We start from the raw sequence: 21706 nt of genomic DNA, 5'->3' as shown, positions 1-21706 counted from the left end.
GGGTAGTTTAAAGGGAATCCTCAGACATATAATCCCAGAAAGGCTGGGAGAGGAAGAAATGAACGAATGTGGCTGAAGGCCTATCACCACCTTATGTAAACTTTCAGTTTGTAGTATGGCAGTGCTTATAGTTTATTTTCTTCTCCGATACTAAAAAGCCAAGTATGGTGGTATGCCCACAAGGCACAGTGTGGATGAGGAGTATGTGAAAATACACGTGTGGTACAAGTATGAAAATATATTTTGAAATATGATTCTCCATTGAATATTAGTGGCTGCTGCTTAGGCTATTAGGCCTTGCCCTATTCTGAAATCATACCCTACAAAGACGCCAACCTCTTCTCTTCGTTTGAAAAGTCTATATTATTGGGCAGGGAGTGGAAGGGGTTTCCTCAACAAAGTGCTTCAATGTATTTTTTCCTATAACCAATGCCAGCTGTCCAGAACTCATAAGCATAACTCAGCACTTAATATAGTTAAAGAACTATCCACCTGAGGGTTTTCTTCCACTTCTTTTCTTAAATATACTACACAGCTATGGAAACTGGCACAAAGAATCACAGAATATCAGGGTTGGAAGGGACCTCAGGAGGTCATCTAGTCCAACCCTCCACTCAAAGCAGGACCGATCCCCAACAAAGAGGTGAAATGACACAACCAAAACCACACAAATCAGTATCTGAGCCAGATTTAGGATGTAGGAATTCCTGACTGCCAGTTCATTAGCTATAGCTCTTATGAGCAATCCTTCAACAAGTCAGTGTATGAGCTAAATAAATGTGTGGTAAGGAAACAGAGTTCAGTTTCATGTTTTGAATGGATCATCACCAAAAAAAAAGGGAGCATTTTTGTAACAGCCACGACAGCAAACCAAAAATTTGGATTTGTGCAAATGTAGGAAAAAAGGGGGTTAAAGGCATGACATTTATTTATATACAATGGCTATGAAAAGCATTTTAATTTTTCCCCTTGAATTTCTCTCTTTTTTTTTTTTTTTAAAAAACTTACAAAGGAGCATTGGCGAAATAATGTAAGAGTTTTCCCCACAGGAACACCCTTTCTGCCTGACATCCCTTACTATCCTATATCCAACTCATGTTATAACTTTGGCTAAGATTGTATCATGGTTATTTTTAGTAAAAGTCACAGACATGTCATAGGCCACAAAAAAAATTCACGGAAGCCCTGACGTGTCTGACTTTTGCTACTACTGCTCCATGGTTTCCCCTGCCACCATGGTGGCTGGGAGCTGTGGGGTTCCCCCTCTGCCCATGGCTGCTGGAAGCTGCAGGGAGAGGATATCGGCCAAAGAGAAAACAGGACACCCCCAGCCGCTCACCTGAGGCATCCCGCTGCCCCCCACCCCCACCCCACGTGAGGCTGTTGCCCATCGCTGAAACCCTGAGGGCCCCCTCAGGAGTTTGTCACCTGTTGCTGGAACCCTGAAGGGGGGCTGCTGTCGTCTGTCACTGGAACCCTTCCAGGACCCAGCTGGCTGCCAGCTCCAGAGCCCACAGCCCCTGAGACTGAAGCACAGAATGTCACAGAGGTCTCTGGAAGTCACAGGTAGCCTTAGTTACAACGCCTCATGCCAAGACTGTCCAACCTGTAAGGGCCACACACGCATGGCATTCAAAAATAAATACACCACGTGTGTCTTAGTGGACCACCTCCCAAACCCTTTCACAAGCTGGCCTGCATCTTCTGTAATTATTATATAAGAGCAACACTGAGAGAAGAGTTACTATGGCAATTGGAAAGCTTCCCCCAAGGCAGCGACAGAAAGATTCAGTTCCATCATCAATATTAAAAACAGTAATCCGAACACAAGTACTGTCAAGTCACCAAACAAAACCCTTCCACAAGCTTTTAGCAATGTAACAAAGGTAAAATGGATGTACTTGCTAAGGATTCAATAGGACTATGCTTGGTGGCTTTAGTGTTTGCATTTTTGACCAGCTGTATTAATCTTAAAAATGGATATAGCTCCACACAATTGCTACACATTCTAACAGATTTCAGAGTAGCAGCAGTGTTAGTCTGTATTCGCAAAAGAAGAAGTACTCGTGGCACCTTAGAGACTAACCAATTTATTACACATTATTCTTAGTATGCCTAACAGATGCGAACCAAATGCTTCCTCTGGTATAACAAAAACACATACACATCCCAGCTCAGAAGGGCTGCTGACCATCCTTTCTACATTTCTAATGCTAGCCTCTCCCTTCCCCTCAACTGTGGTTTCTATCCCCCTCACATCTCCCCAGCTGTGCACACATGCATAGAAAACTATTCAAGTCCAACATTTACAAATCAGACATTATTCCACACTGCTGATCTCCTCGCAAGCCATCTGCACTCTGACTTCACTACCTACACAGATCCATCCAGGTGAGCTAATACTCACCGTGCTGGTGTGTGTCTATTTTCAGAATGGATGATATAACTATCGCCTTATGTCAGTGTTTCCCAAAAGTGGGTCTCAACCGACCCCTGGATCGCGGGAAGGTTTAGGTAGGTTGCAGGCCTGATTTGGAGAGGAGGAGACTGGAGAGGGAGCCTGCACAGTGGTGGCTCCTGTCCCACAGGGCTGGGCCCATCTCCCTATTCTGGGCATTGGAGATCGAGCCTGCTCCACACTCACCCCCACAGCAGCAGTCCCTGTCCCAGGGGGCTGGACCTGGCTCTCCAGGCATTGCGACCTGCTGCACGGCATTGCAGCACCACTCAGGTTTGGCTCAGCTGTGGAGGGGCGATCTCCAATGCCCCTGCAGGACCTCTCCTCTGCACTGGAATTAGGGCTGCAGTGCCAGGGCAGAGGGTACTGCTATGGGTGGTCAGTGCCACAGCCTCAGAGGAGCAAGGAAAAGGCGACAGCAGCGGAGGACACTGCCGACTTACGGGTTTTGGCCCCTGGGTGGGTCTCAAAAAGAGAAAATGTAGCTGCTGAATTGCTTAAGTAAAAATTGCTTAAGTGTTTTGGAACCACTACCCTGTGTGTCACAATTATTACTTGTGCACGTACTTCACCTAGTGCCCCTCTGGGTCTCAAGAAATGTTTTATTAGAAATAAGAGATGCTGCAATTGCCTACGAGAAAACATTCATTTAAATGCCTATTGAAAAAGAATTCTAAAAAAATGTACCTGCATAAACTGATGCCCAATGTGAGACTAATGGACCTAATAAAACTAGATATGGCGCCTTCTTCACCTTTCACTAACCTTTACGATGGCAAAATTCCACAATATTCATTTAATAACAAACAGCGATTAACACCTGATTGGAAAGAACCACTTTCCTGGGATGTAGCAAAGATCATCCAAACGTGGGGGGGGGAGGGAGAGGAGGAGAATGGAGGGAAAAAAATGGACTGATTTTAATTGACTGATCTTGAGAAATGTTGCGCTCCTATAACTGCCGATGAAGTCAGCAGAGGTATGTGGGGGGGGGGGTGTAGGCCTTCAGCACCACCCAGCCCCTAAAACAGGAAAAGTTTTTGAAACAAGCATTAAAGATTTGAGTTTTCTGTCTTTCTCCTTTTCCTTTCACTCCATCTCCCACATCTAGTGGAACTATTTAATGCCACAAAGTGTTTCGGGGACACTTTGTGAGAGGAACAGCACACAAAACAAAGGGCTAGTACTGTGTGGTTACAGGTTCATTCCTCTGCACACAACAGCAGGAATGATGCCGCTCTCAGGGCACGGACGTTTCCAACCCGAGAGATTATTCCCCGCCCTCGTATTTCCGCACCCCCAAACCTTCAAGCTCCTACTCACTGTTATACTGGACCCCCTTGGCAAACCTCCTCTGCAGAGCCTGGTTCATGGACTGCAGCCCTGCAGGGATGTTCTTGTCGCGGACGGGAGCCTGGTCCGAGCCCACGAGTTTCTTCAGGGCCGAGAACATCTTCCTCGCCCCCCGCCTTCCCAGGGGCGCGGACCCTGAACAGCGCGCAGGAAACGCGCCTCCCGCCGGAGCTCGGCAGCCGCCCGCCCAGGGCAGCGCGCGGGGCGGGGCGGGGCGGGGCGCGGGCGGTTTATGGGGCCATCGGGGGCCCAAGCAGACACAGTTCTGTGCCGGGGGAGGAATCACCCCGTCGCACTCCCAGGCCTGCCCCCCGGCGCGGGCTGCGGGGCAGGACGCGGGCGGCAGCTCGGGGCTGGCCCCGCACAGACCGAGCGGGCGGGGAGGTCCCGGCGCTGCGTCGGGAGGTTAACGCCGCATCCCCGGTCCTGGGGCAGAGAGCGGCGTGGCCGAGTCTCGACGCTGCCCAGGGCTCCTCTGGGTCGGGCTCAGCCCCGCCAGCCCCTCGCAGGCGCCGCCGGCCGCCGACATAAGAGACATGGCTCGGCCCCCAGCGCGGCCGCCATCTTGATCCTGTCGCTTTAAGGGGAGAGGGACGCGCGCAGCCAGCGCAGCTACGGAACGGCGCGCGGGACAAGAGAGTGACCCTGACGCACAGCGGCCCGCCGTCCTATCCAGCCCCGCCCACTCAGCCATGCCCCGGCCCCGCATCCCGCCCCTCCCCACCATCCTGCCTAGCTCTGCCCACGCAGCCCCGCCCCCGCCGCACTGGCCCCGCCCCCTTCCCGCGCGTCAAGCCGGGCTCGCGCACGGCAGTGCGGGCCGCGAGCCCGGCCGCGGGGTGGCGGGCGCTGGGCGCTCGGGTTGCCGCGCGGGCCGGGGCTGGCGGGCCCGGCTGGGTTATGGACTTTCCCGCTCCCAGAAAGAGGGAGCGGGCCCGAGTCGCCTGCAGTGGGGTCGGGGCTCCCTGTCGGGGTTCCCGGGGCGGGCTGTCGAAGGGAGACGGGCCGCGGCGTGGCCTCCGGGCGGGGAGCCGGGGTAGCCCTGGCCTTCTCCTGTGGAGGTGGCTTGCTTTTCCCCTGCATTTCAAAGGCGATAACCCTACTCAGCACCTGACAGGATTGGGCCCTCACCAGCCCAGCCGCGGCGCTGACCGCTTCTCGTGGCGCTGACCGGGCCTGGGCAGCATGAGGCCAGCCCAGCAAAGTGAAGAGCTTTATTAAGTCTGAAATAAATTCGCTTTTGGTGTGAGATGGTGGCACTGGGCCTTAGGTGCCTTTCCGGCCTCCTCGCTGCTTCTTCTTGGCTGCCTTGGTCATGGTTTCAGTCAGGCGCACGCCCTGCTTTTTGATCTCGTCCCGGCTGGGCACGTAGCTGTGGTCAATGTCAGCAAAATCAAAGGCATCTGTAAAAGGACAAAGCCTAGTGAAGCAGGCTGGGAAAGCACATGGCGCTGGAGCAGCTGCTGCTTTTCAGCTGTAACACAAGGGGCTAAATCCCCAGCAGAGGCCCCTAGTATTAGGGCTTATGGCGTCTTTGTAGGCCTCAAGCTGGCAGTGGGCAGCACAATCACATCAGCTTGAAGAAATCTGGTGCTATCCAGCAAAGCACAGTTGTCAGTACATTCATTGCAAGCTACATTCCCATTCCCAGTGCCTCGGACTCTGAGCTGTCAGGACTCAGCTCACTAAAATAACTGCAGTGTTGCCATCTCTCATGCCATATGATGTTTTCTATAAAGCTGCAGCTCCTGGAGCCATGTGATTATGTGTGAATCTCAGCTTTCATTTAAAAGAAACCTAAGTTTCTAGCTGTAGTGGTTGTGGAATAAAGCTCAGAAACTTGAGGCTCCAACAGCAGAAGGTGAATAAACAGACCTCAACATGAATTAGTTTTTAAAATTGCATGAGGTTTAAGGCAATCTGATGCCGTTGGAGGCCTGACTCCTCATTTTTGATGGGGATAGCAATGCTATAACTAGGCAGGAGAATGGCGAGGATGTACATAGAAGGTGAGAGATATTTACCCTTGACTGGAGGTTGCAGAGGAGCAGCCCATAGGATTCACCCATTTCTTACTCTCCTACCATCTTGAAATCCCCTAGACTGTAGTGAGAACCCTTGGCCTTGGAGGGAGGGATGTGGCTCCCCACACACAAACCATGTGAGCCGCAGGACTGACTGGCATCTCCAGTTTTCTAAACCAGCACCAATTTTGTGTTAGTCAGTGGGGGTCCATGTCTGATCCTTCAGTGGAATGCAGTTGATGGGACTCTGAAGTTACAGAGGATGGAGAGGCTGTTGCGAATGTTGCTGAAAGCTCTCCCCAGCAGCTGGCTGGGATCTCCATTCTAACTACAGGTCCTCAGTGCTCTCCCAATTCCAAGATCTTCATACCTCTAACGGCGGCATCTTCATCCTCAAAAGAAATCTTCAGGTTCTGACGCTCATTCCTTGTACTTTCCTCCAGGAAATTCCTAACTTTCACATAGGTCTGTAAAAAAACACTTCAGTTTAAATATTGCATAGGTGGGGAGGGGGACAAGAAGGGGGCAATGGACACAGGGTATGTCTACATTTCCAGCTGAAGAAGTAATTTCCAGGTCAAGGAGACATTACCCTTGTTAGCTATTTGCAAGCTAACATGCTAAACATGGAGCATAGCCGCGGAGGTGCAAGCAGTGAGTGAGGCTAGCCACCGGAGTACAATCCCATCAGAGACATGAGACGTACTCAGTGTGGCAAGTCTTAGCCTATAGCCCAGGAGGGGTCAGCCAACCTGTGTGTAAAGCACCACTAAACTGTGGAGGCTGCTGCGATCACAATGGTCCAATTCATGGCTGGGACACAGAGTCTCTAATTGCTAGATGTTGCTTCTTGATATCCCTGATTTCCACTATTTTTACTGCACGGTGCTAAGATGCTGCTTGGCAGGGGCTTATACACACGTGAAACAAGTGAAAGATAAGGGCAGCTGCAATGTGCCTGGGAGCTCCTGGCAAGTTACCAGTGCAGCCCCTTTGGCTGGGCAAAGTTTGGGCATCTCCAACCTGTCAGCACGACTGTGTTCTGGGACCTCCTCCAGGCTTTAGAGAGAGGAGACCTACTTCCTGGGGACTTCAGTAGCAGTGCCGCTGTCCTGCTGCCAGGGCCCCTCTCAGGGGAAGGCCCCCATGCCTGACAGGGAGGAATAGCACACCTCATTGTTCTCCTCCCTGCTGAAGTTGTAGGATGGAAGGTTGGTCATGACCTTTGTCAAGTGCAGCAGCTTTGTCTCACAGAACTGCAGCTTGTCGTAAGCGTCACTGGTGTCCACGCGAATGTCACCCTAGGGGCAAGGAGACAAAGTGATACAGATGATGCTGCCTCCTGAGATTTCTTCCAGGACCAGTGTCTGGGGTGCAGAGGGAGCCAGCAAGTGGGAACAAACACCCAGGAGGTTCAGGACAGGGGATAAGAGTCCTCGGCAATTGGGGAATTGCTTGCCCAGGCTGGGTGCTGGGCAGAGGGAAATTTATAAAGTGCCTTTCCCCACATGGCTGCAGTCACACCAACTGGGATGTGTTTAAATTAGCATCCGAAAAGCATGTTGGATTTGTGCCCAAACAATAAGAATGGGGCATTTGCCACCTAGCTTCAGCCACACACTGAGCCACACGCTGAGCTTGGCCACCCAGCTTCAGCACTAGGCTCTGCTGAGATCCTCAACTCCCCCTGACCTTGACCTCTCCTGTTCTTTCCAAGGGGCAATGAAAGCTCGTTCTGCCATAGTTGTGTACAGTGAGATTCCATGGTCATGCAGAAGTTGCAGTGCCTTCTCTGTCTGCAACTTCCACATTACTGAACACCTGAACCCCAGCCCCAGCGAAAGCAAAGGAGGCCTGGAGCCCTCCTGCTGCAGAGAAACTGCTGGGATATATATATATCTCGGTTCTTTGCCTTTGTTTACTAGGCCTTCTACCCACACAGTTCCAAAGATTCCATCGCTATTAGGGCTGTCGAGTAATCTCAGTTAATTCACATGATTAACTCAAAAAAATTAACTGCGATTTAAAAAATTAATCATGATTAATCACAGTTTTAATCACAATGATAAACAATAGAATACCAATTGAAATTTATTAAGTATTTTGGATGTTTTTCTACATTTTCATATACATTGTATTCTGTGTTGTAATTGAAATCAAAGGGTATATTATTTTTTATTACAAATATTTGCACTGTAAATATGATAAACAAAAGAAACTGCTTTTTTCAATTCACCTCATATGTCATAAATATAAAGGGAAGGGTAACCACCTGTCTGTATACAGTGCTATAAAATCCCTCCTGGCCAGAGGCAAAACCCTTTCACCTGTGGAGGGTTAAGAAGCTAAGATAACCTTGCTTGCACCTGACCAAAATGACCAAAGCTGGGGGGGGGAGAACAAAGGGTCTTTCTGTCTGTGCGATGCTTTTGCTGGGACCAGAGCAGGAATGCAGCCTTACAACTCCTGCAAAATTAGTAAGTAATCTAGCTAGAAATGCGTTAGATTTTCTTTTGTTTAATGACTTGTAAAATAAGCTGTGCTGGGTGGAATGTGTATTCCTGTTTTTGTGCCTTTTTGTAACTTAAGGTTTTGCCTAGAGGGATTCTCTATGTTTTGAATCTGATTACCCTGTAAGGTATTTACCAACCTGATTTTACAGAGGTGATTCTTTTACTTTTTCTTTAATTCAAATTCTTCTTTTAAGAACCTGATTGAATTTTCATTGTTCTTAAAATCCAAGGGTTTGGGTCTGTGCTCACCTGTACCAATTGGTGAGGATTATTATCAAGCCTTCCCCAGGAAAGATGGTGTAGGGCATGGGGGGGATATTTTGGGGGAAGACGTCTCCAAGTGGTCTCTTTCCCTGTTCTTTGTTTAAAACTCTTGGTGGTGGCAGCATACTGTTCAAGGACAAGGCAACGTTTGTACCTTGGGGAAGTTTTTAACCTAAGCTGGTAAGAATAAGCTTAGGGGGTCTTTCATGCAGGTCCCCACATCTGTACCCTAGAGTTCAGAGTGGGGAAGGAACCTTGACATCATACAAGTACCGTAGTGCAATCTCTTTGTTGTGAAAGTGCAACTTACAAATGTAGGGGTTTTTGTTACTTAACTGCACTCAAAAACAAAACAATGTCAAACTTCAGAGCCTACAAGTCCACTCAGTCCTACTTCTTGTTCAGCCAATCGCTAAAACATACAAGTTTGTTTACATTTACAGGAGAGAATGCTACCTGCTTCTTATTTACAATGTCACCAGAAAGTGAAAATAGGCACTTGCATGGGACTTTTGTAGCTGGCATTGCAAAGTATTTACGTGCCAAATATGCTAAACATTCGTATGCCCCCTCCATGTTTAGGCCGCCATTCTAGAAGACATGCTTCCATGCTGATGACGCTCGTTAAAAAAATAATGCGTTAATTAAATTTGTGACTGAACTCCTTGGAGGAGAATTGTATGTCCCTTGCTCTATTTTACCTGCATTCTGCCATATATTTCATGTTATAGCAGTCTTGGATGATGACCCAGCACATGTTCATTTTAAGAACACTTTCACTGCAGATTTGACAAAATGCAAAGAAGGTACCAATGTGAGATTTCTAATGATAACTACAGCACTCGACCCAAGGTTTAAGAATCTGAAATGCCTTCCAAAATCTGAGAGGGACGAGGTGTGGAGCACGCTTTCAGAAGTCTTAAAAGAGCAACGCGCCGATGCAGAAACTACAGAACCCGAACCACCAAAAAAAGAAAATCTACCTTCTGCTGGTGGCATCTGACTCAGATAATGAAAATGAACATGCGTCAGTGCGCACTGCTTTGGATCGTTATCAAGCAGAATCCGTCATCAGCATGGACACATGTCCTCTGGAATGGTAGCTGAAGCATGAGGGGACACATGAATCTTTAGCGCATCTGGCATGTAAATATCTTGCGACACCAGCTACAACAGTGCCATGAGAATGCCTGTTCTCACTTTCGGGTGACATTGTAAACAAGAAGCGGGCAACATTTATCTCCTGTAAATGTAAACAAACTTGTTTGTCTGAGCAATTGGCTGAACAAGAAGTAGGACTGAGTGCATTTGTAGGCTCTGAAGTTTTACATTGTTTTGTTTTTAATGTAGTTTTTTTACATAATTCTACATTTGTAAATTCAACTTTCATGCTAAAGAGATTGCACTACAGTACTTGTATTAGGTGAATTGAAAAATACTATTTCTTTTGTTTTTATACAGTGCAAATACTTTTAATAAAAATAAAGAGAGCACTGTACACTTTGTATTCTGTGTTGTAATTGAAATCAATCTATTTGAAAATGTAAAAAACACACAAATATTTAAATAAATGGTATTCAATTATTGTTTAACTGCGCGATTAATCTCACAATTAATCGCAATGAATTTCTTTAATCGCTTGACAGCCCTAATATATATATTGGTTCTTTGCCTTTGTTTACTAGGCCTTCTACCCACACAATTCCAAAGATATCTATATCTACATCTTTGGAATTGTGTGGGTAGAAGGCCTAGTAAACAAAGGCAAAGAACCAATTACACGACGGAATGAATTATAAATGGTTGCCTATGATGATTTAACTGGGAATTGATGATTTAACTGGGAATTGATGATTTAACTGGGAATTGGTCCTGCTTTGAGCAGGGGGTTGGACTAGATGACCTTCTGGGGTCCCTTCCAACCCTGAGATTCTATGATTCTATGATTTCTGCAAATTGGAGTTGTTTGTTGATCCAGAGTCCCATGTGAATATAGACATGGTTTTTGCTGGCTCCCCGCATCTTATGATCTTATGATCGAAAGGAATCTCAACTGGCCATCGGGACCATTCTGACCTTTGGACTCTGGTATAGTATATTTGGGGCGTGAATGTGGAGTGAGTAAGGTTTGTTTTGTAATCAATAAAGAGCATTTAGAGTATTATATACAAACGCTGTGTCCGGTATCTGCCTGCTTCCCATCCAGTAGAGAGACTTTATTGCGGGTCTAACAAAACCTTCAAAATATGACCCAGACATAAACTGATGCAGGGAGGCCTGCCTGAGTCTGCAGCCAGCCAGCACAAAGCATGAGCTCTAAGCGGAGTGAACTGCCCCAGTAATCTTTAGGAGGGGAATTACTGTTTGAGTGGAGGGGAAGAGAGCCCTTTTAGGTGATGTCTGCACTGCTTGCATACCCATTCTCTCATCGAGCTAGTACACATACAAATAGCTACGTAGCAGTGGCTGAGCCAATGCCAGGTGCCCCAGAGGGAATGAACTGTACAGGCAATCAAGTGATCCATCCCCTGCCGTCCAATCCCAGCTTCTGGCTGTCAGAGGCTAGGGACACCCAGATAGGGACGCCAGAACAGGGAAGGCCAAGAGGCCATGGTTTGTCCACTTTTCGCCATGGCCCTGGCCCCTGCCCCTTCTCTTCCCCATGAGGCCCCGTCCCCCGGCCAGCTGGAACCCGGCCGATAAGAGTGTCCAGGGAGCCTGGGCAGCTGTGGGGAGCTGCAGACCATCCATCTACCCAGGGTTGGGAGGCCTGAGAGCAGCTTCCAGCCTGTGTCCTCGTCTCCCAGACCTCCACTCCAGGCAGATGGAGACTCTGCAGCTCCCCACAGCGGCATAGGTGGCTCTTACCATGGCCCAGCTGCAGCTCTTTGGCCCCCAAGGCCCTTCCCCCAGGTCAGGCAAGTTGGAGCCGGGTCAGGGTAAGAGCTGCACAGGCAGCTGTGCCCCCCCCCCCCCCCACTTTTAGGAAGAATCTGTCACCCCTGCACCCAGAGCATAGGGTTGCATCCCTGAGCATCCTAGCTATTAGCCACCGTTGGACCTCTCCCCCCCTGAACTTAGCTAATTCTTTTTTGAACTCTGCTATAGTTTTGGCCTTTGGAAATGGAAAGAGCATGCAATCTGCTGTGTCTGAATGTGAGGGGGTCTACAGGCCCCACACTGAACCAGGTCTGGGAGCAGAGCAATGCTGGGCTAGGCAAGTGCAGGGCACATTCCCAGTGGAAGAACAATGTAAAAGGACACTGGTAGCCCAGAAAAGCGGGGGAGACACAAGGTGGGCACACCAGGCTGATACTGAGAGCTGTACCAGAAGTGGCAACAGCTATGTGAAGGCTGCTGTAGCAGCATGGAGAGCGAGCGTGCAATACACTGCCACGAGTGAGGGAGAGTACCGCTTCTCCGTGGGAATGACAAGGTGGCGATGGTGATGTAGTGGGTTGGGGGTGAGCCTAGTTACAAGCTCTCAGAGCAAATGACCTGATGCTGAAGAGGTAGGAACAGAGAGCCCTCTCCTGCCCAGCCCAGCCCAGCTCTGCACTGCACTGTGATAGGAAGGGCAGGAAGAAGGGGATTTAGGGCACATACATGGCCAGGCACAGTGATCCCGCACAGGCGAATGAGGAGGTTGTCAACGCCATTTTCAAAGCTGAGCAGAAGCTCCTGATTCTTCTGCGTTTGGGTGTGCACCTGGTGTAGCCGGACCTCTTCCTCCTCCAAATTCTTCTGCAATTCTTCCTCCAGTTTCCTAGAGCTTGAGGGTGAACGCACACACAGAGGCACACATGTTCCATCACACACGTGCACACACAGAGGCACACATGTTCCATCACACACGCGCACACACGGGGCCCAGGAAGGCTGTTATTCATTCGGATTATACTTATGGAGCCCCATCCACACAGCATCTGGATGCTCTTTACATGGCTTCGGTAAGCGCTGTCAGACACTGTACAGGAGCACACATGCCGCGAATCCTGCACCACAGCAACGTTAAAGGGCAGGCATGGAGGAAATCTAACCCGTGGGCACCTTGACCGAGATTCTGGAGCCTGCAGCTGGGTGGCAGCCTGGGCCATGAAGTGCATCTTACAAGGCCTGGCTTTCATGTGTTTCCAGGAGGGGCAAATTCTGGAAGTGAAGGCCTGCTGCTGAGAATGCCGTGCTCCCTCCAAGAGGGACCCTGGTTCTGCACAGCTATGTGCAGTGGCACTTGTGGGTCTCGGACACATACCAGAACCCTTTGCCCCAGATGCCATGTCATCTCTTTTGCAGCACTGCTGCAAACAGTGCTCAGGATTCCAGCGGAATCAAAGATGTGCCCTGCAGAAATGCAGAGGATGAAGTGGGGGGAAGGGAGCAGGCTGTGAGGATTTAGAGGACATCAGATCCCATCCTCACACCCAGGGCACCAGTAATTATGGGGCTGGCATCAGCCATGGTAGAAAATGCACCCTATGAGCCTGAATTGCACCATATGCCCTCCTGTCAGAAGCTAAGTCACCAGGGTGAAGAGCCAGGAGCAGATGGTGGCGGCACAGAGCCCAGCCAGCACTGTGCACGGGGTAAATACGTACCTTATGGAGCTTGGGGTCTGATGGAATTTCAGCTCAGCACGTTCCAGTTCCAGCTCCTTCAGCTTGGCCTCCAGCTCCTCACGCTTCTGCTCACACTCCACTATCTGCTGTTGCAGGTTCTCCCCAGTCTTCTGCTGGGCCAGGAACCTCCCTGCGATGTCCTGGCCAGGAGGAGGCATCAAAACAAAATGCATCAGACCAGGAAGAATACAGGACCTATGAGATCCCAGCTCCACTCCCGGAGCGTGGGGGCTTCCACCAGCTAGCCAGCCACGCAAGCCACACCCTGGAGCATGTGAGATCAGCACTGCCCAGTTACAGGGACAGTTCCCACTATTTTGGGGGATCATTGGAGGGACTCCTCAGTAGGAGCAGTGCAGCAACAGGCTGTGGCTTTGGGGTCCCACATTAGACCTCAGCAAAGCCCCTTAGATGTTGCAGGTGACTTCTTAGCCCTTGTCTAAGGCCATCCCTGCCAACTAGGGCCTGGCATCAGTGGGCCAGATCCTGAGCACTGGAGTCACTCCTCAGTCCTTAATCAGGCAACAATTCCAATTCAGAGCTGACTCTGATGCCTCTTTTCCCTTCGCGCATGTCCCAAGAATCTTGTCCCTTCACGACACAGTGTCTGCTGCTACCTTAGCTCTGAAAATCAAACTGCTCTAGTGAGCTGGAGCAAATGGGGAAGGGAAAAGAGCAGCACACTGTCCAGCCACTCTGGGCCAAGGCAGACGGGGGCTCAGACAGCAGCTCCCAGCACACAGGATGCCCTGAGGGAGTCACCAGGATGCTCTCAGCAGTCAGGGCTGTTGAGAGAGACAAGCACTCAGCTCTGGGTGAGTCTGCTCAGGCTTCTGGGGATACCACTCCCTAGATGCTTCAGAGGGTCAACAAGGGCATAAGCATAGTCACGCTGGTATAAATATTACATCCCCTTAGCACAGGCACACTCATGCTCCTAGCAGATCCCGGGCCTGGCGGACAGGACAGGGACATGGGCAGGGCGTGGGGGAAGCTATCCACACCCAGGGGCGCCGGAACAATTTGTACAGTGGGGGTGCTAAGAGCCACTGAATCAAAATGTAAACCCTCTATATGATGAAAACCACTTCAAGCCAGGGGGTGCAGCAGCAACCCCTGAACCCCTAGTTCCAGCACCTGTGCCCACACAGGACAGGAGCTTTCGGCTCCAGGGCTGACAATCCAGCATTACCTCCCTAGTAGCAAAGCCCCCAAGCCCTGAGTGCCTTACCCAGAGGTGTGAGCACTGCACTGCACACTTTATCTTGTCTACATCAGATGTCACTTGGTCTTGATACTCAATCTGGGCTTTGGAGGCCTCCAGCTTTGCACCTAGGCATGGGGAGGAAGCAGCAGAGAGAATACCAAAGTTATATCCCCCAGCCTGGGGCAGGCTTGGCGGCCAGAGGAGGGGATGGAACAGGGCAGGTGTGCAGGGGGTCACAGAATGACATCCAAACAATGGCCAGGGGTTGGAGCAGCAGGAATGAAGAATCTATGGGCAAGGTATAAAATAACAACTGAGTTCAGATAAGAGCTAAAGAGACATTCCCTAAAACCTCCCAGATCTCCCCTACACCAAACACACACAAATCTACAGCAACATGGCAGGGGACAACCCACTTGACAAATGAAACACTAGGTTAAGCATTCCAATACAAAGACAGGATCTCATTAGCTAATCATGCCCTGCTCCTAGCAAGGTCTGTCTCCCTCTTTAATGCCATCCTTGAGCCAGGTCCGTCTGTCCGTCCCCATGCAGGGCCAAAGAAGAAAAACCCTTCCTGGTATGCAGGGGCCCAGAGGTAGCTCCCCGAGGTGTAGTGACAACCGTGTCAAAAGGACCAAGTATCACTTTTATTAAATTTGTATGGGGTTTCCTGGTTCTGCTTGCAGACTAGCTAGGCTAAGGGGGCTCTGTGCAAGGGAAGTGTGCAATCTGGCCCTTGAGTGGCCAGTCTGCAGCCAGCCAGTCTAGAGTGAGGTGAAGTAAGTTGTGTCTCTCTGCCACAGGGAGCAGCCTGCTTTGTCTCTCTCTTGTTTTGGTTCTTGTGTGTTATTGTTCTGGATTCTAAGAAATAAAGTTGTTTGACATTACAATTTCCAGCAAGAGTATTTATGGTTTTTATCTAACTGCTCTATGTGTGTTCCATGAAAATAACACTCCCCACACAGTGGTGCCCCACCAAGAGGCTTAAGTGATGCAGGGAGCCTGGGGTTGCGCTGAATTTCACCCAGGCTTGGGGTCAGTGCTGTCCCCAACAACCTCAGCAAGAGCAGGATGAGGTTGCATGGGAGCAGACATCTCCCAGCCAGAGCTGCCAGTGATGAATACTCATTGAGTGTGTTCTCTGGGAAGAGATCTCAGGCAGAAGAGAAATAGCCACTCCCAGAAACCAGCATTGCCCATCTCCAAGCTGGATATTCACACCCCCTGCTGAACCCTGCCTCAGGCAGCAGCCAACACCTGTTTTCAGAGGCCTTGGGATGCTGCCTGAGCCCTCAGCAGGCTGCACCCTGGAGCAGCTCCCGGAGTTACGAATGCTAAGCCACCAGGATACTGGGCTCCAGTCCTTCCTTTCCATCAGCATGTGCACAGCGGAGGAAGCTTCCAGTAGCAGGCCTGGCCGAAATGCAACCTCACCTTTCAGCGACTCACGCGACATCAGGCCTTGGAAATCCACATTGAGCTCTCGCCTGGCTTGCTGCAAGGGAATTAGAAGCAACTGAATGATTCACCGAAAAGCCTGGGAGGAAATGAGGCACCTGGACCATGCCAAGCCAACTTGGCTTCAGGGCAGAGCCAACCCAAGAGGTTGGGTCCCTGGTAATGATCCAGACTGTTAGGATATAGATATTCAGGCCTGTCTGTAAAGGCCTATACTCTAAGAATTTAGGTATATTCTTATCACTTGGCTAGTGATAGAGGTATAAAAGAAAGAATCAAAATCACTGTCTGCTGGTGTAAGGGCCTTCTCTTACTGTGACAGTCTGAGGCCCTGTTCTTAGGCTAAGGCCTTTGGCTAAGCAGCAGAAGCAGCCATAAGCTGGGAAGCGAACGGTCACATCCTCACATTCCAAACTAGTCACATTGAAATAAGGTGCTATTGGGCTGTTAGGCACTATCAGGACAGGATTGTATTCCTATCACCTCCAGAGAAAGGGAAGTGCCTAGAAAATGTAAAAGAAAACTTAGTTTGATAGCATCCTGTCTGGCAAGAACTCACTTATCAATAGCTGGGATGTGAAATCCTCACTTCTGTATTGTTTTGTCATTATAGTTCCCACTTTGCTGTTGTTTGTCTGTATAATCTCTGTCTGGTTCTGTGATTGTTCCTGTCTGCTGTATAATTAATTTTGCTGGGTGTAAACTAATTGAGGTGGTGGGATATAATTGGTTACATAATCATGTTACAATATGTTAGGATTGGTTAGTTAAATTTCAGGAAAATGATTGGTTAAGGTATAGCTAAGCAGAACTCAAGTTTTACTATATAATCTGTAGTCAATGAGGAAGTGACTGGGGTGTGGGTGGGGGTGGGCATGTGGGTGTGTGAGATGGGAACAGGGAATGGGGGTAAGAAAATTGGAATCATGTTTTGCTAAAGGGGGAGATGGGAACAGGGAATGGGGGTAAGAAAATTGGAATCATGTTTTGCTAAAGGGGGAGATGGAAACAGGGAATGGGGGTAAGAAAATTGGAATCATGTTTTGCTAAAGGGGGAAATGGGAACAGGGAATGGGAGTAAGGAAGTTGGAATCATGCTTGGCTAAGGGCAGGAATCGGAACAGGGACACAGGTGTAAGGCTCTGTAGTGTCAGAGCTGGGAAGGAGGATACTAAGGAAGGAAACTGGAATCATGCTTGCAGGAAGTTCACCCCAATAAACATCGAATTGTTTGCACCTTTGAACTTCGGGTATTGTTGCTCTCTGTTCATGCGAGAAGGACCAGGGAAGTAAGTGGGTGAAGGAATAAGCCCCCTAACACAGACATGTAGCTTCTCTCAGCCGGGGGGATCCCAAAGCACTTTATAGACAGGGGCCAGGTTCTGGCTAGATTATGTGCTTATCTGGCCCCCATCACCACAGTGTCTGGCTGCCTCCCAATCTCTAATGTTTTTACCCTGTGCGGCAGTGCAGGAGTATTATCCCCATTGTACAGACAAGGAGCTGAGGCCCAAGGACTTGCCTATGGTCACCCAGGGTATCTGTGGAGGAGTAGGCAGGTGAATTCAGGTCTTCCAGTTCCTAGGGCAGCACCTGAACCACGGGATGATCCTTCCCGTCAGATCTCACGTCCACCAATGTAACTCCAGAGTAAATCCACTGTCGCCTCCCAGTCTGAGGCCCCTTGTACCTTGCATTGTCGCTGACACCAGGGAAGAGAAACTGTAAAATGCCACTGTTGTGTTTCACACCCACTCTGCCAAGGTGTCAGTCCTGACACAAGTGTAGGGTCACAGGGATCAGGCCCAGCACACGTGGCCATCAGTCATTGAGTCAATGCACCCATCCTGCACCAGCAACCTCCTGCAGCTTTCTGGCTCGGCAGAGAAGGACAATTTCTCCAAGGGACCCTGAAGGGGGAGCCTTAAGTAGGTGAATGTCATTACCCAAGCTGGGGCCTGCCCGGCACCAGGGATAACAACTCATTTCTGGTATGAGGAAGAGGATGGTCCTGCAGTTATAGTACAGCGCTAGGACTCCTGGGTCCTAGTCCCAGCTCTACCACAGGCTCATTTTGTGACCTGGCAGAAGTCACTGTCCCTCTCTGTGCCTCAGTTTCCACACCTGTAAAGTGGGGATAATGGTACTGATCTACCTCACGGGAGGTTGAGAGGCTTCAGTCTTTCTGTTTGAAGACCCATGACTGGAAGGAGCGATGAGGGCAAAGGATGATTGTAACCAAGAGCCAGGACTTGGGTTTCTGGCTCATCCAAAGAGCACCATTTCCAGCAGCAGCCCTGCTGACTCAAAGGAGAGAATCGCCTAGGACAGGTCCATCTGCAGCGGCTGGAGTCAGGGCAAGGGCTACATTACCCCCACTGCTCCCCGTGGAGTTCACTCTCCCACCCAAGCACTGGCTGTGCTTAGCTTCTGGGAGCTGAAGAGACCCCAGCCCAACGCCGCACTTTTCACATTGGATTCCATCAGTCAAGCCACAGGAGTTGATGTTCACTGGGCAGCTGCTCACCCCAAAGGCATCCTGTGCTAGGGGCTGTCAGGGTCGAGAAGGCCATAAATATTCCCCTGCTGGGGCAAATTTCCATTCATGATCCCCAAGCCAGGCACACAGCGTGAGCTCACTTGCCCTTCTGCGCCCATAGCTCACGTGGACTCACCACTCTCCTGTGCCGCTCGCTCGCATCCTTGACCTGGATCCTGTCGATCTGCTTCTTTTGGAAGTTTAGGGAATTCTCCCTGAACTTTCTCTCTGCAATGAACTCAGTTTCCATATTGAACATGTCCGCCTGGAGTGTGGCACAGTCAGGGAAGGGAATAACAATTATCACATCAATAAAGCCTCTTCCATGCCAAAGTACTGCACAAGCTGCATCCCCACAGCACTGCTACAATGCAGCCACCTCTGGGGCAGAGGGTGGCAGACAACTGACCCATAGTGCACTGCACAGCATGGCCAAGGATGCCTCGGCAAGCCCCTACATCCTATGAAATGTGCCGTGGGATCTTTAGAGCCTGGGCAGGGCAGCCAGGGCCTCAGCTTTTAAGGTCTTTTCCAAAAGATTCTCCACAAAATAAATTGCCAGGGACACTGAAGCAGCCAGGGTTTGAACCCGTCTGGGTATTTCATACCTAGTACTTTCAGCAAGCTGTCCCCAGCACCCAGGTGTGGGGTGGCTCTAGGGCAGGGGGAGCCTGGTGGGCACTGGAATCCCCCACTCAGTTTGTTCTGCTCTTTATGGCAAGAAAATTAACCGGAGTAGGGGCCTAAGTCATTCCTAGAAAGGTCACTGCATGCAACAGATGCTGCAGCCCTTGAGCCAGGACCTCTCCCAACATGCCCAGTACCTGATTCCCAAGCAGAGTTCTCACCTTGGCTGCTTCTGTCGTTTCGGTGGCATCCACAGCCATCAGTCTCATGCCCTTTAGCTCCACCTGGTAGACTTCTACCATGTGCTGAAGGACGTTCAGCTGCAAAGGGAGCTGGGCTAATTCCTACGCACAGAGACACAGACAGCAATTCTCACGACCTATAGCACATGCTGGTGCAGTACAACCCTGTGCCCCCACCCAGCATAATGGAGAATCAATGAACCAGCTCTCGAATCAACAAGGAACTCAACGGCAAAACTCCTGGGCCAGATTCTCGCCTGCACAACATGGGTACGGGGAAGGGGCGTTGGATGCTAAGGGACCACAGACCAACTAAGAACAACTGTAAGGGAGCAAAGTTTCACCCCATCCTACTCTGTTTCCCCTCACTCCCATTACATCTCCTCTCTCTCCTGACACAGCCCCTATGTTGGTGGGGCAGAGCCGGCTCCAAAGAAATTCCCAACTGGCCAGATCATACCACACCTAGTACCACTCATGTAAAGAACAGGGGCTTGGGGTGCTTTTAGCTCCCCAGAATTTAGGGATTGCATTAATAAATCAAGGAGGCACAGAGTTTGGAACCAGAGCTTGTTTAGCTCACAAATTTAGTCCTGGCACAAAACTGCTCACAAAAAACATAAAACAGGAATAAAAAGAACAATTTACAAATGTGAAAAAGTTGCAAACAATGATTTTTGCTCTGCATTGCTTGCAATGAATTCTTCTGCAACATCTGTAAATTATCAGCTTTGTCCTTGTGTACATGTAAAAAATCACACACCGTTGAGCTGTGATTGTCCCATTGTGGATCAAAGCCATAGTTTAACACGCTGAAGAGTGCTGAAACTACCTTCACTTACACCATTGGTTGCTGTTCCAGCAAAATCAGGTATATCAACTTCACTGCTTTGGAAAACAGCCAATGTTTGGTTTGGCAGAGCAAGCTGAGATATTTATGAACAGCCTTCACCAATCTTTCTGTAAGATGACAGTTGACTTGAAATAGATGAGGCTGAGTAACCAGTTGATCATGGTCGAAATCGGAACAATACCTCTGTAGCACATCTTGAAATTGCGTCCCTGTTACAGTTCGTATTGTTATGAGCGTATTATTTTTAATAATTTGTAGCCTCTCTGTTCAAATCTTGATTGAACACTAAACGTGTAAAATAAATTACTTTGAAGTAGATGTACTTATCAAATTTCTTTGTGTATTTGGGTAGCTGAGTTCACCTGTTCCTATTTGCATTTTCTTCAGAACTTTTCTCTTTCTTGGAAGCTTGTGCCTTCTATCTTCAATATCAAACTTCTCTGGCAGATTTTCTCCCAGAATAAGTTGTAGTTTTCATCCGATTGGATGGACTGAAGTGAATTCAGTGTCATTTTCATATGGGATTGACCTTCTATTGCTGAAACGTCTGACCCTTGCAGAATATGATACATTGTCTACTGTTTTTAGGACTTCTCAACCTAGTTCAATACCAAGAGGAAATTTAACTTTTTCATTTGAATTCTGAGCTCTAATTTCAGGATCTTTCATTGCGTCCTTTGCAACCTCTCAAGTTGTACACAGTGAAAAGTAGCTCTCAAATGAAGCCAATGCTTCTGCACAGAGAGTCCATTGCTGGACAGAGGACACAGATGTTTGGTGGTGTACTGAACACTTCATATTTTATGTCCTGAAGTACAGCATCTTGTTGGGGTGACTTTTTTACATCATTTTGTAATTTCATAAGTGGTTTCAAGAGTATCTTTCAGGATAGAATTGTCACAGACATTGCAACCCCATGCAGTAGCTTTGGGGATCATTGTATTAAACTTATGAATGGTTTCTATATGTTTGTGTTCTGCTCCGGGGAAGGGTTACCACAGCGCCTCCAGGAACTAAAAACTGAGGGCGTGGTTACTCCTGGGGATTGGAAACAACCCCAAAGAAGCACCACCCTGGGGTGGTTTGCATATACTGGCTCATGCTGGGTTTTCCACAGATTAGAAAAAAAGAAAGGGTTTTTGGTATAAAAGGATGAGCTTGAACTGATCCAGGGCCTTCTCTCCAATCTGGCAAATGGATGTGAACTTTTGTCCAAGGGGCCCCAATCCTGCTGAAGGGTTGGGAGGACCTTGACCTTTGCCCCAAAAGACTGAGGGTGACTCCTGGTATAATTATGGGTGTTTATATCTGTTTACTGTTTTTATACTTCTTTTTCTCTGTGATGCTTTTACCTCAAGAATAAAGGTGCTTGCCTAGAAAGAGCTGGGTTATAGCTTGTAAGTGTTGACAGTACACTGGTCATCGCCTTCAGAGACAAAGCAAAGCACAGGGACTGGCCTGCAGGCAGACTGGCTTGCTGAGTATATCACAGTGTAAGGCAGGGAGCTGTGCAGAATTAACCCCCCACTCTCCCAGGCAGAATGAAGTG

At 49.1% G+C, this 21706-nt stretch overlaps 2 protein-coding genes across 10 annotated transcripts in view; both read right to left on the bottom strand.

The window, feature by feature from the left end:
* Positions 1-4423, bottom strand: part of RABL6 (RAB, member RAS oncogene family like 6) — a 121766-nt gene extending 117343 nt beyond the window's left edge. For 4 of the 9 annotated variants that reach the window (XM_073314654.1, XM_073314656.1, XM_073314660.1 and 1 more), the window contains exon 1: positions 3782-4417. In XM_073314654.1, the coding sequence (XP_073170755.1) occupies positions 3782-3911 (130 nt within the window). In that variant the 5' untranslated portion in view covers positions 3912-4417. Of the gene's footprint in view, positions 1-1428; positions 1607-3781 lie in introns of all 9 variants that reach the window. The other 5 variants (XM_073314657.1, XM_073314662.1, XM_073314659.1 and 2 more) reach the window with 5 other exon arrangements.
* A 654-nt stretch (positions 4424-5077) lies between these two features.
* The window catches only part of CCDC183 (coiled-coil domain containing 183), a 29567-nt gene continuing 12938 nt past the window's right edge, over positions 5078-21706 (bottom strand). Inside the window, exons 6-14 of the mRNA XM_073314803.1 lie at positions 19284-19406; positions 18575-18700; positions 15873-15933; positions 14460-14560; positions 13208-13368; positions 12219-12384; positions 7008-7136; positions 6206-6302; positions 5078-5214 (exon numbers count right to left, since the gene is read on the bottom strand). Of these exons, the coding sequence (XP_073170904.1) occupies positions 5078-5214; positions 6206-6302; positions 7008-7136; positions 12219-12384; positions 13208-13368; positions 14460-14560; positions 15873-15933; positions 18575-18700; positions 19284-19406 (1101 nt within the window). The remainder of the gene's footprint in view (positions 5215-6205; positions 6303-7007; positions 7137-12218; positions 12385-13207; positions 13369-14459; positions 14561-15872; positions 15934-18574; positions 18701-19283; positions 19407-21706) is intronic.

Source organism: Lepidochelys kempii, chromosome 16 (genome assembly GCF_965140265.1).
Source record: "Lepidochelys kempii isolate rLepKem1 chromosome 16, rLepKem1.hap2, whole genome shotgun sequence".
Taxonomy (NCBI): domain Eukaryota; kingdom Metazoa; phylum Chordata; order Testudines; family Cheloniidae; genus Lepidochelys; species Lepidochelys kempii.
Note: the sequence above shows the minus strand (reverse complement) of the source record. Positions and strands in the feature narration are given on the sequence as shown.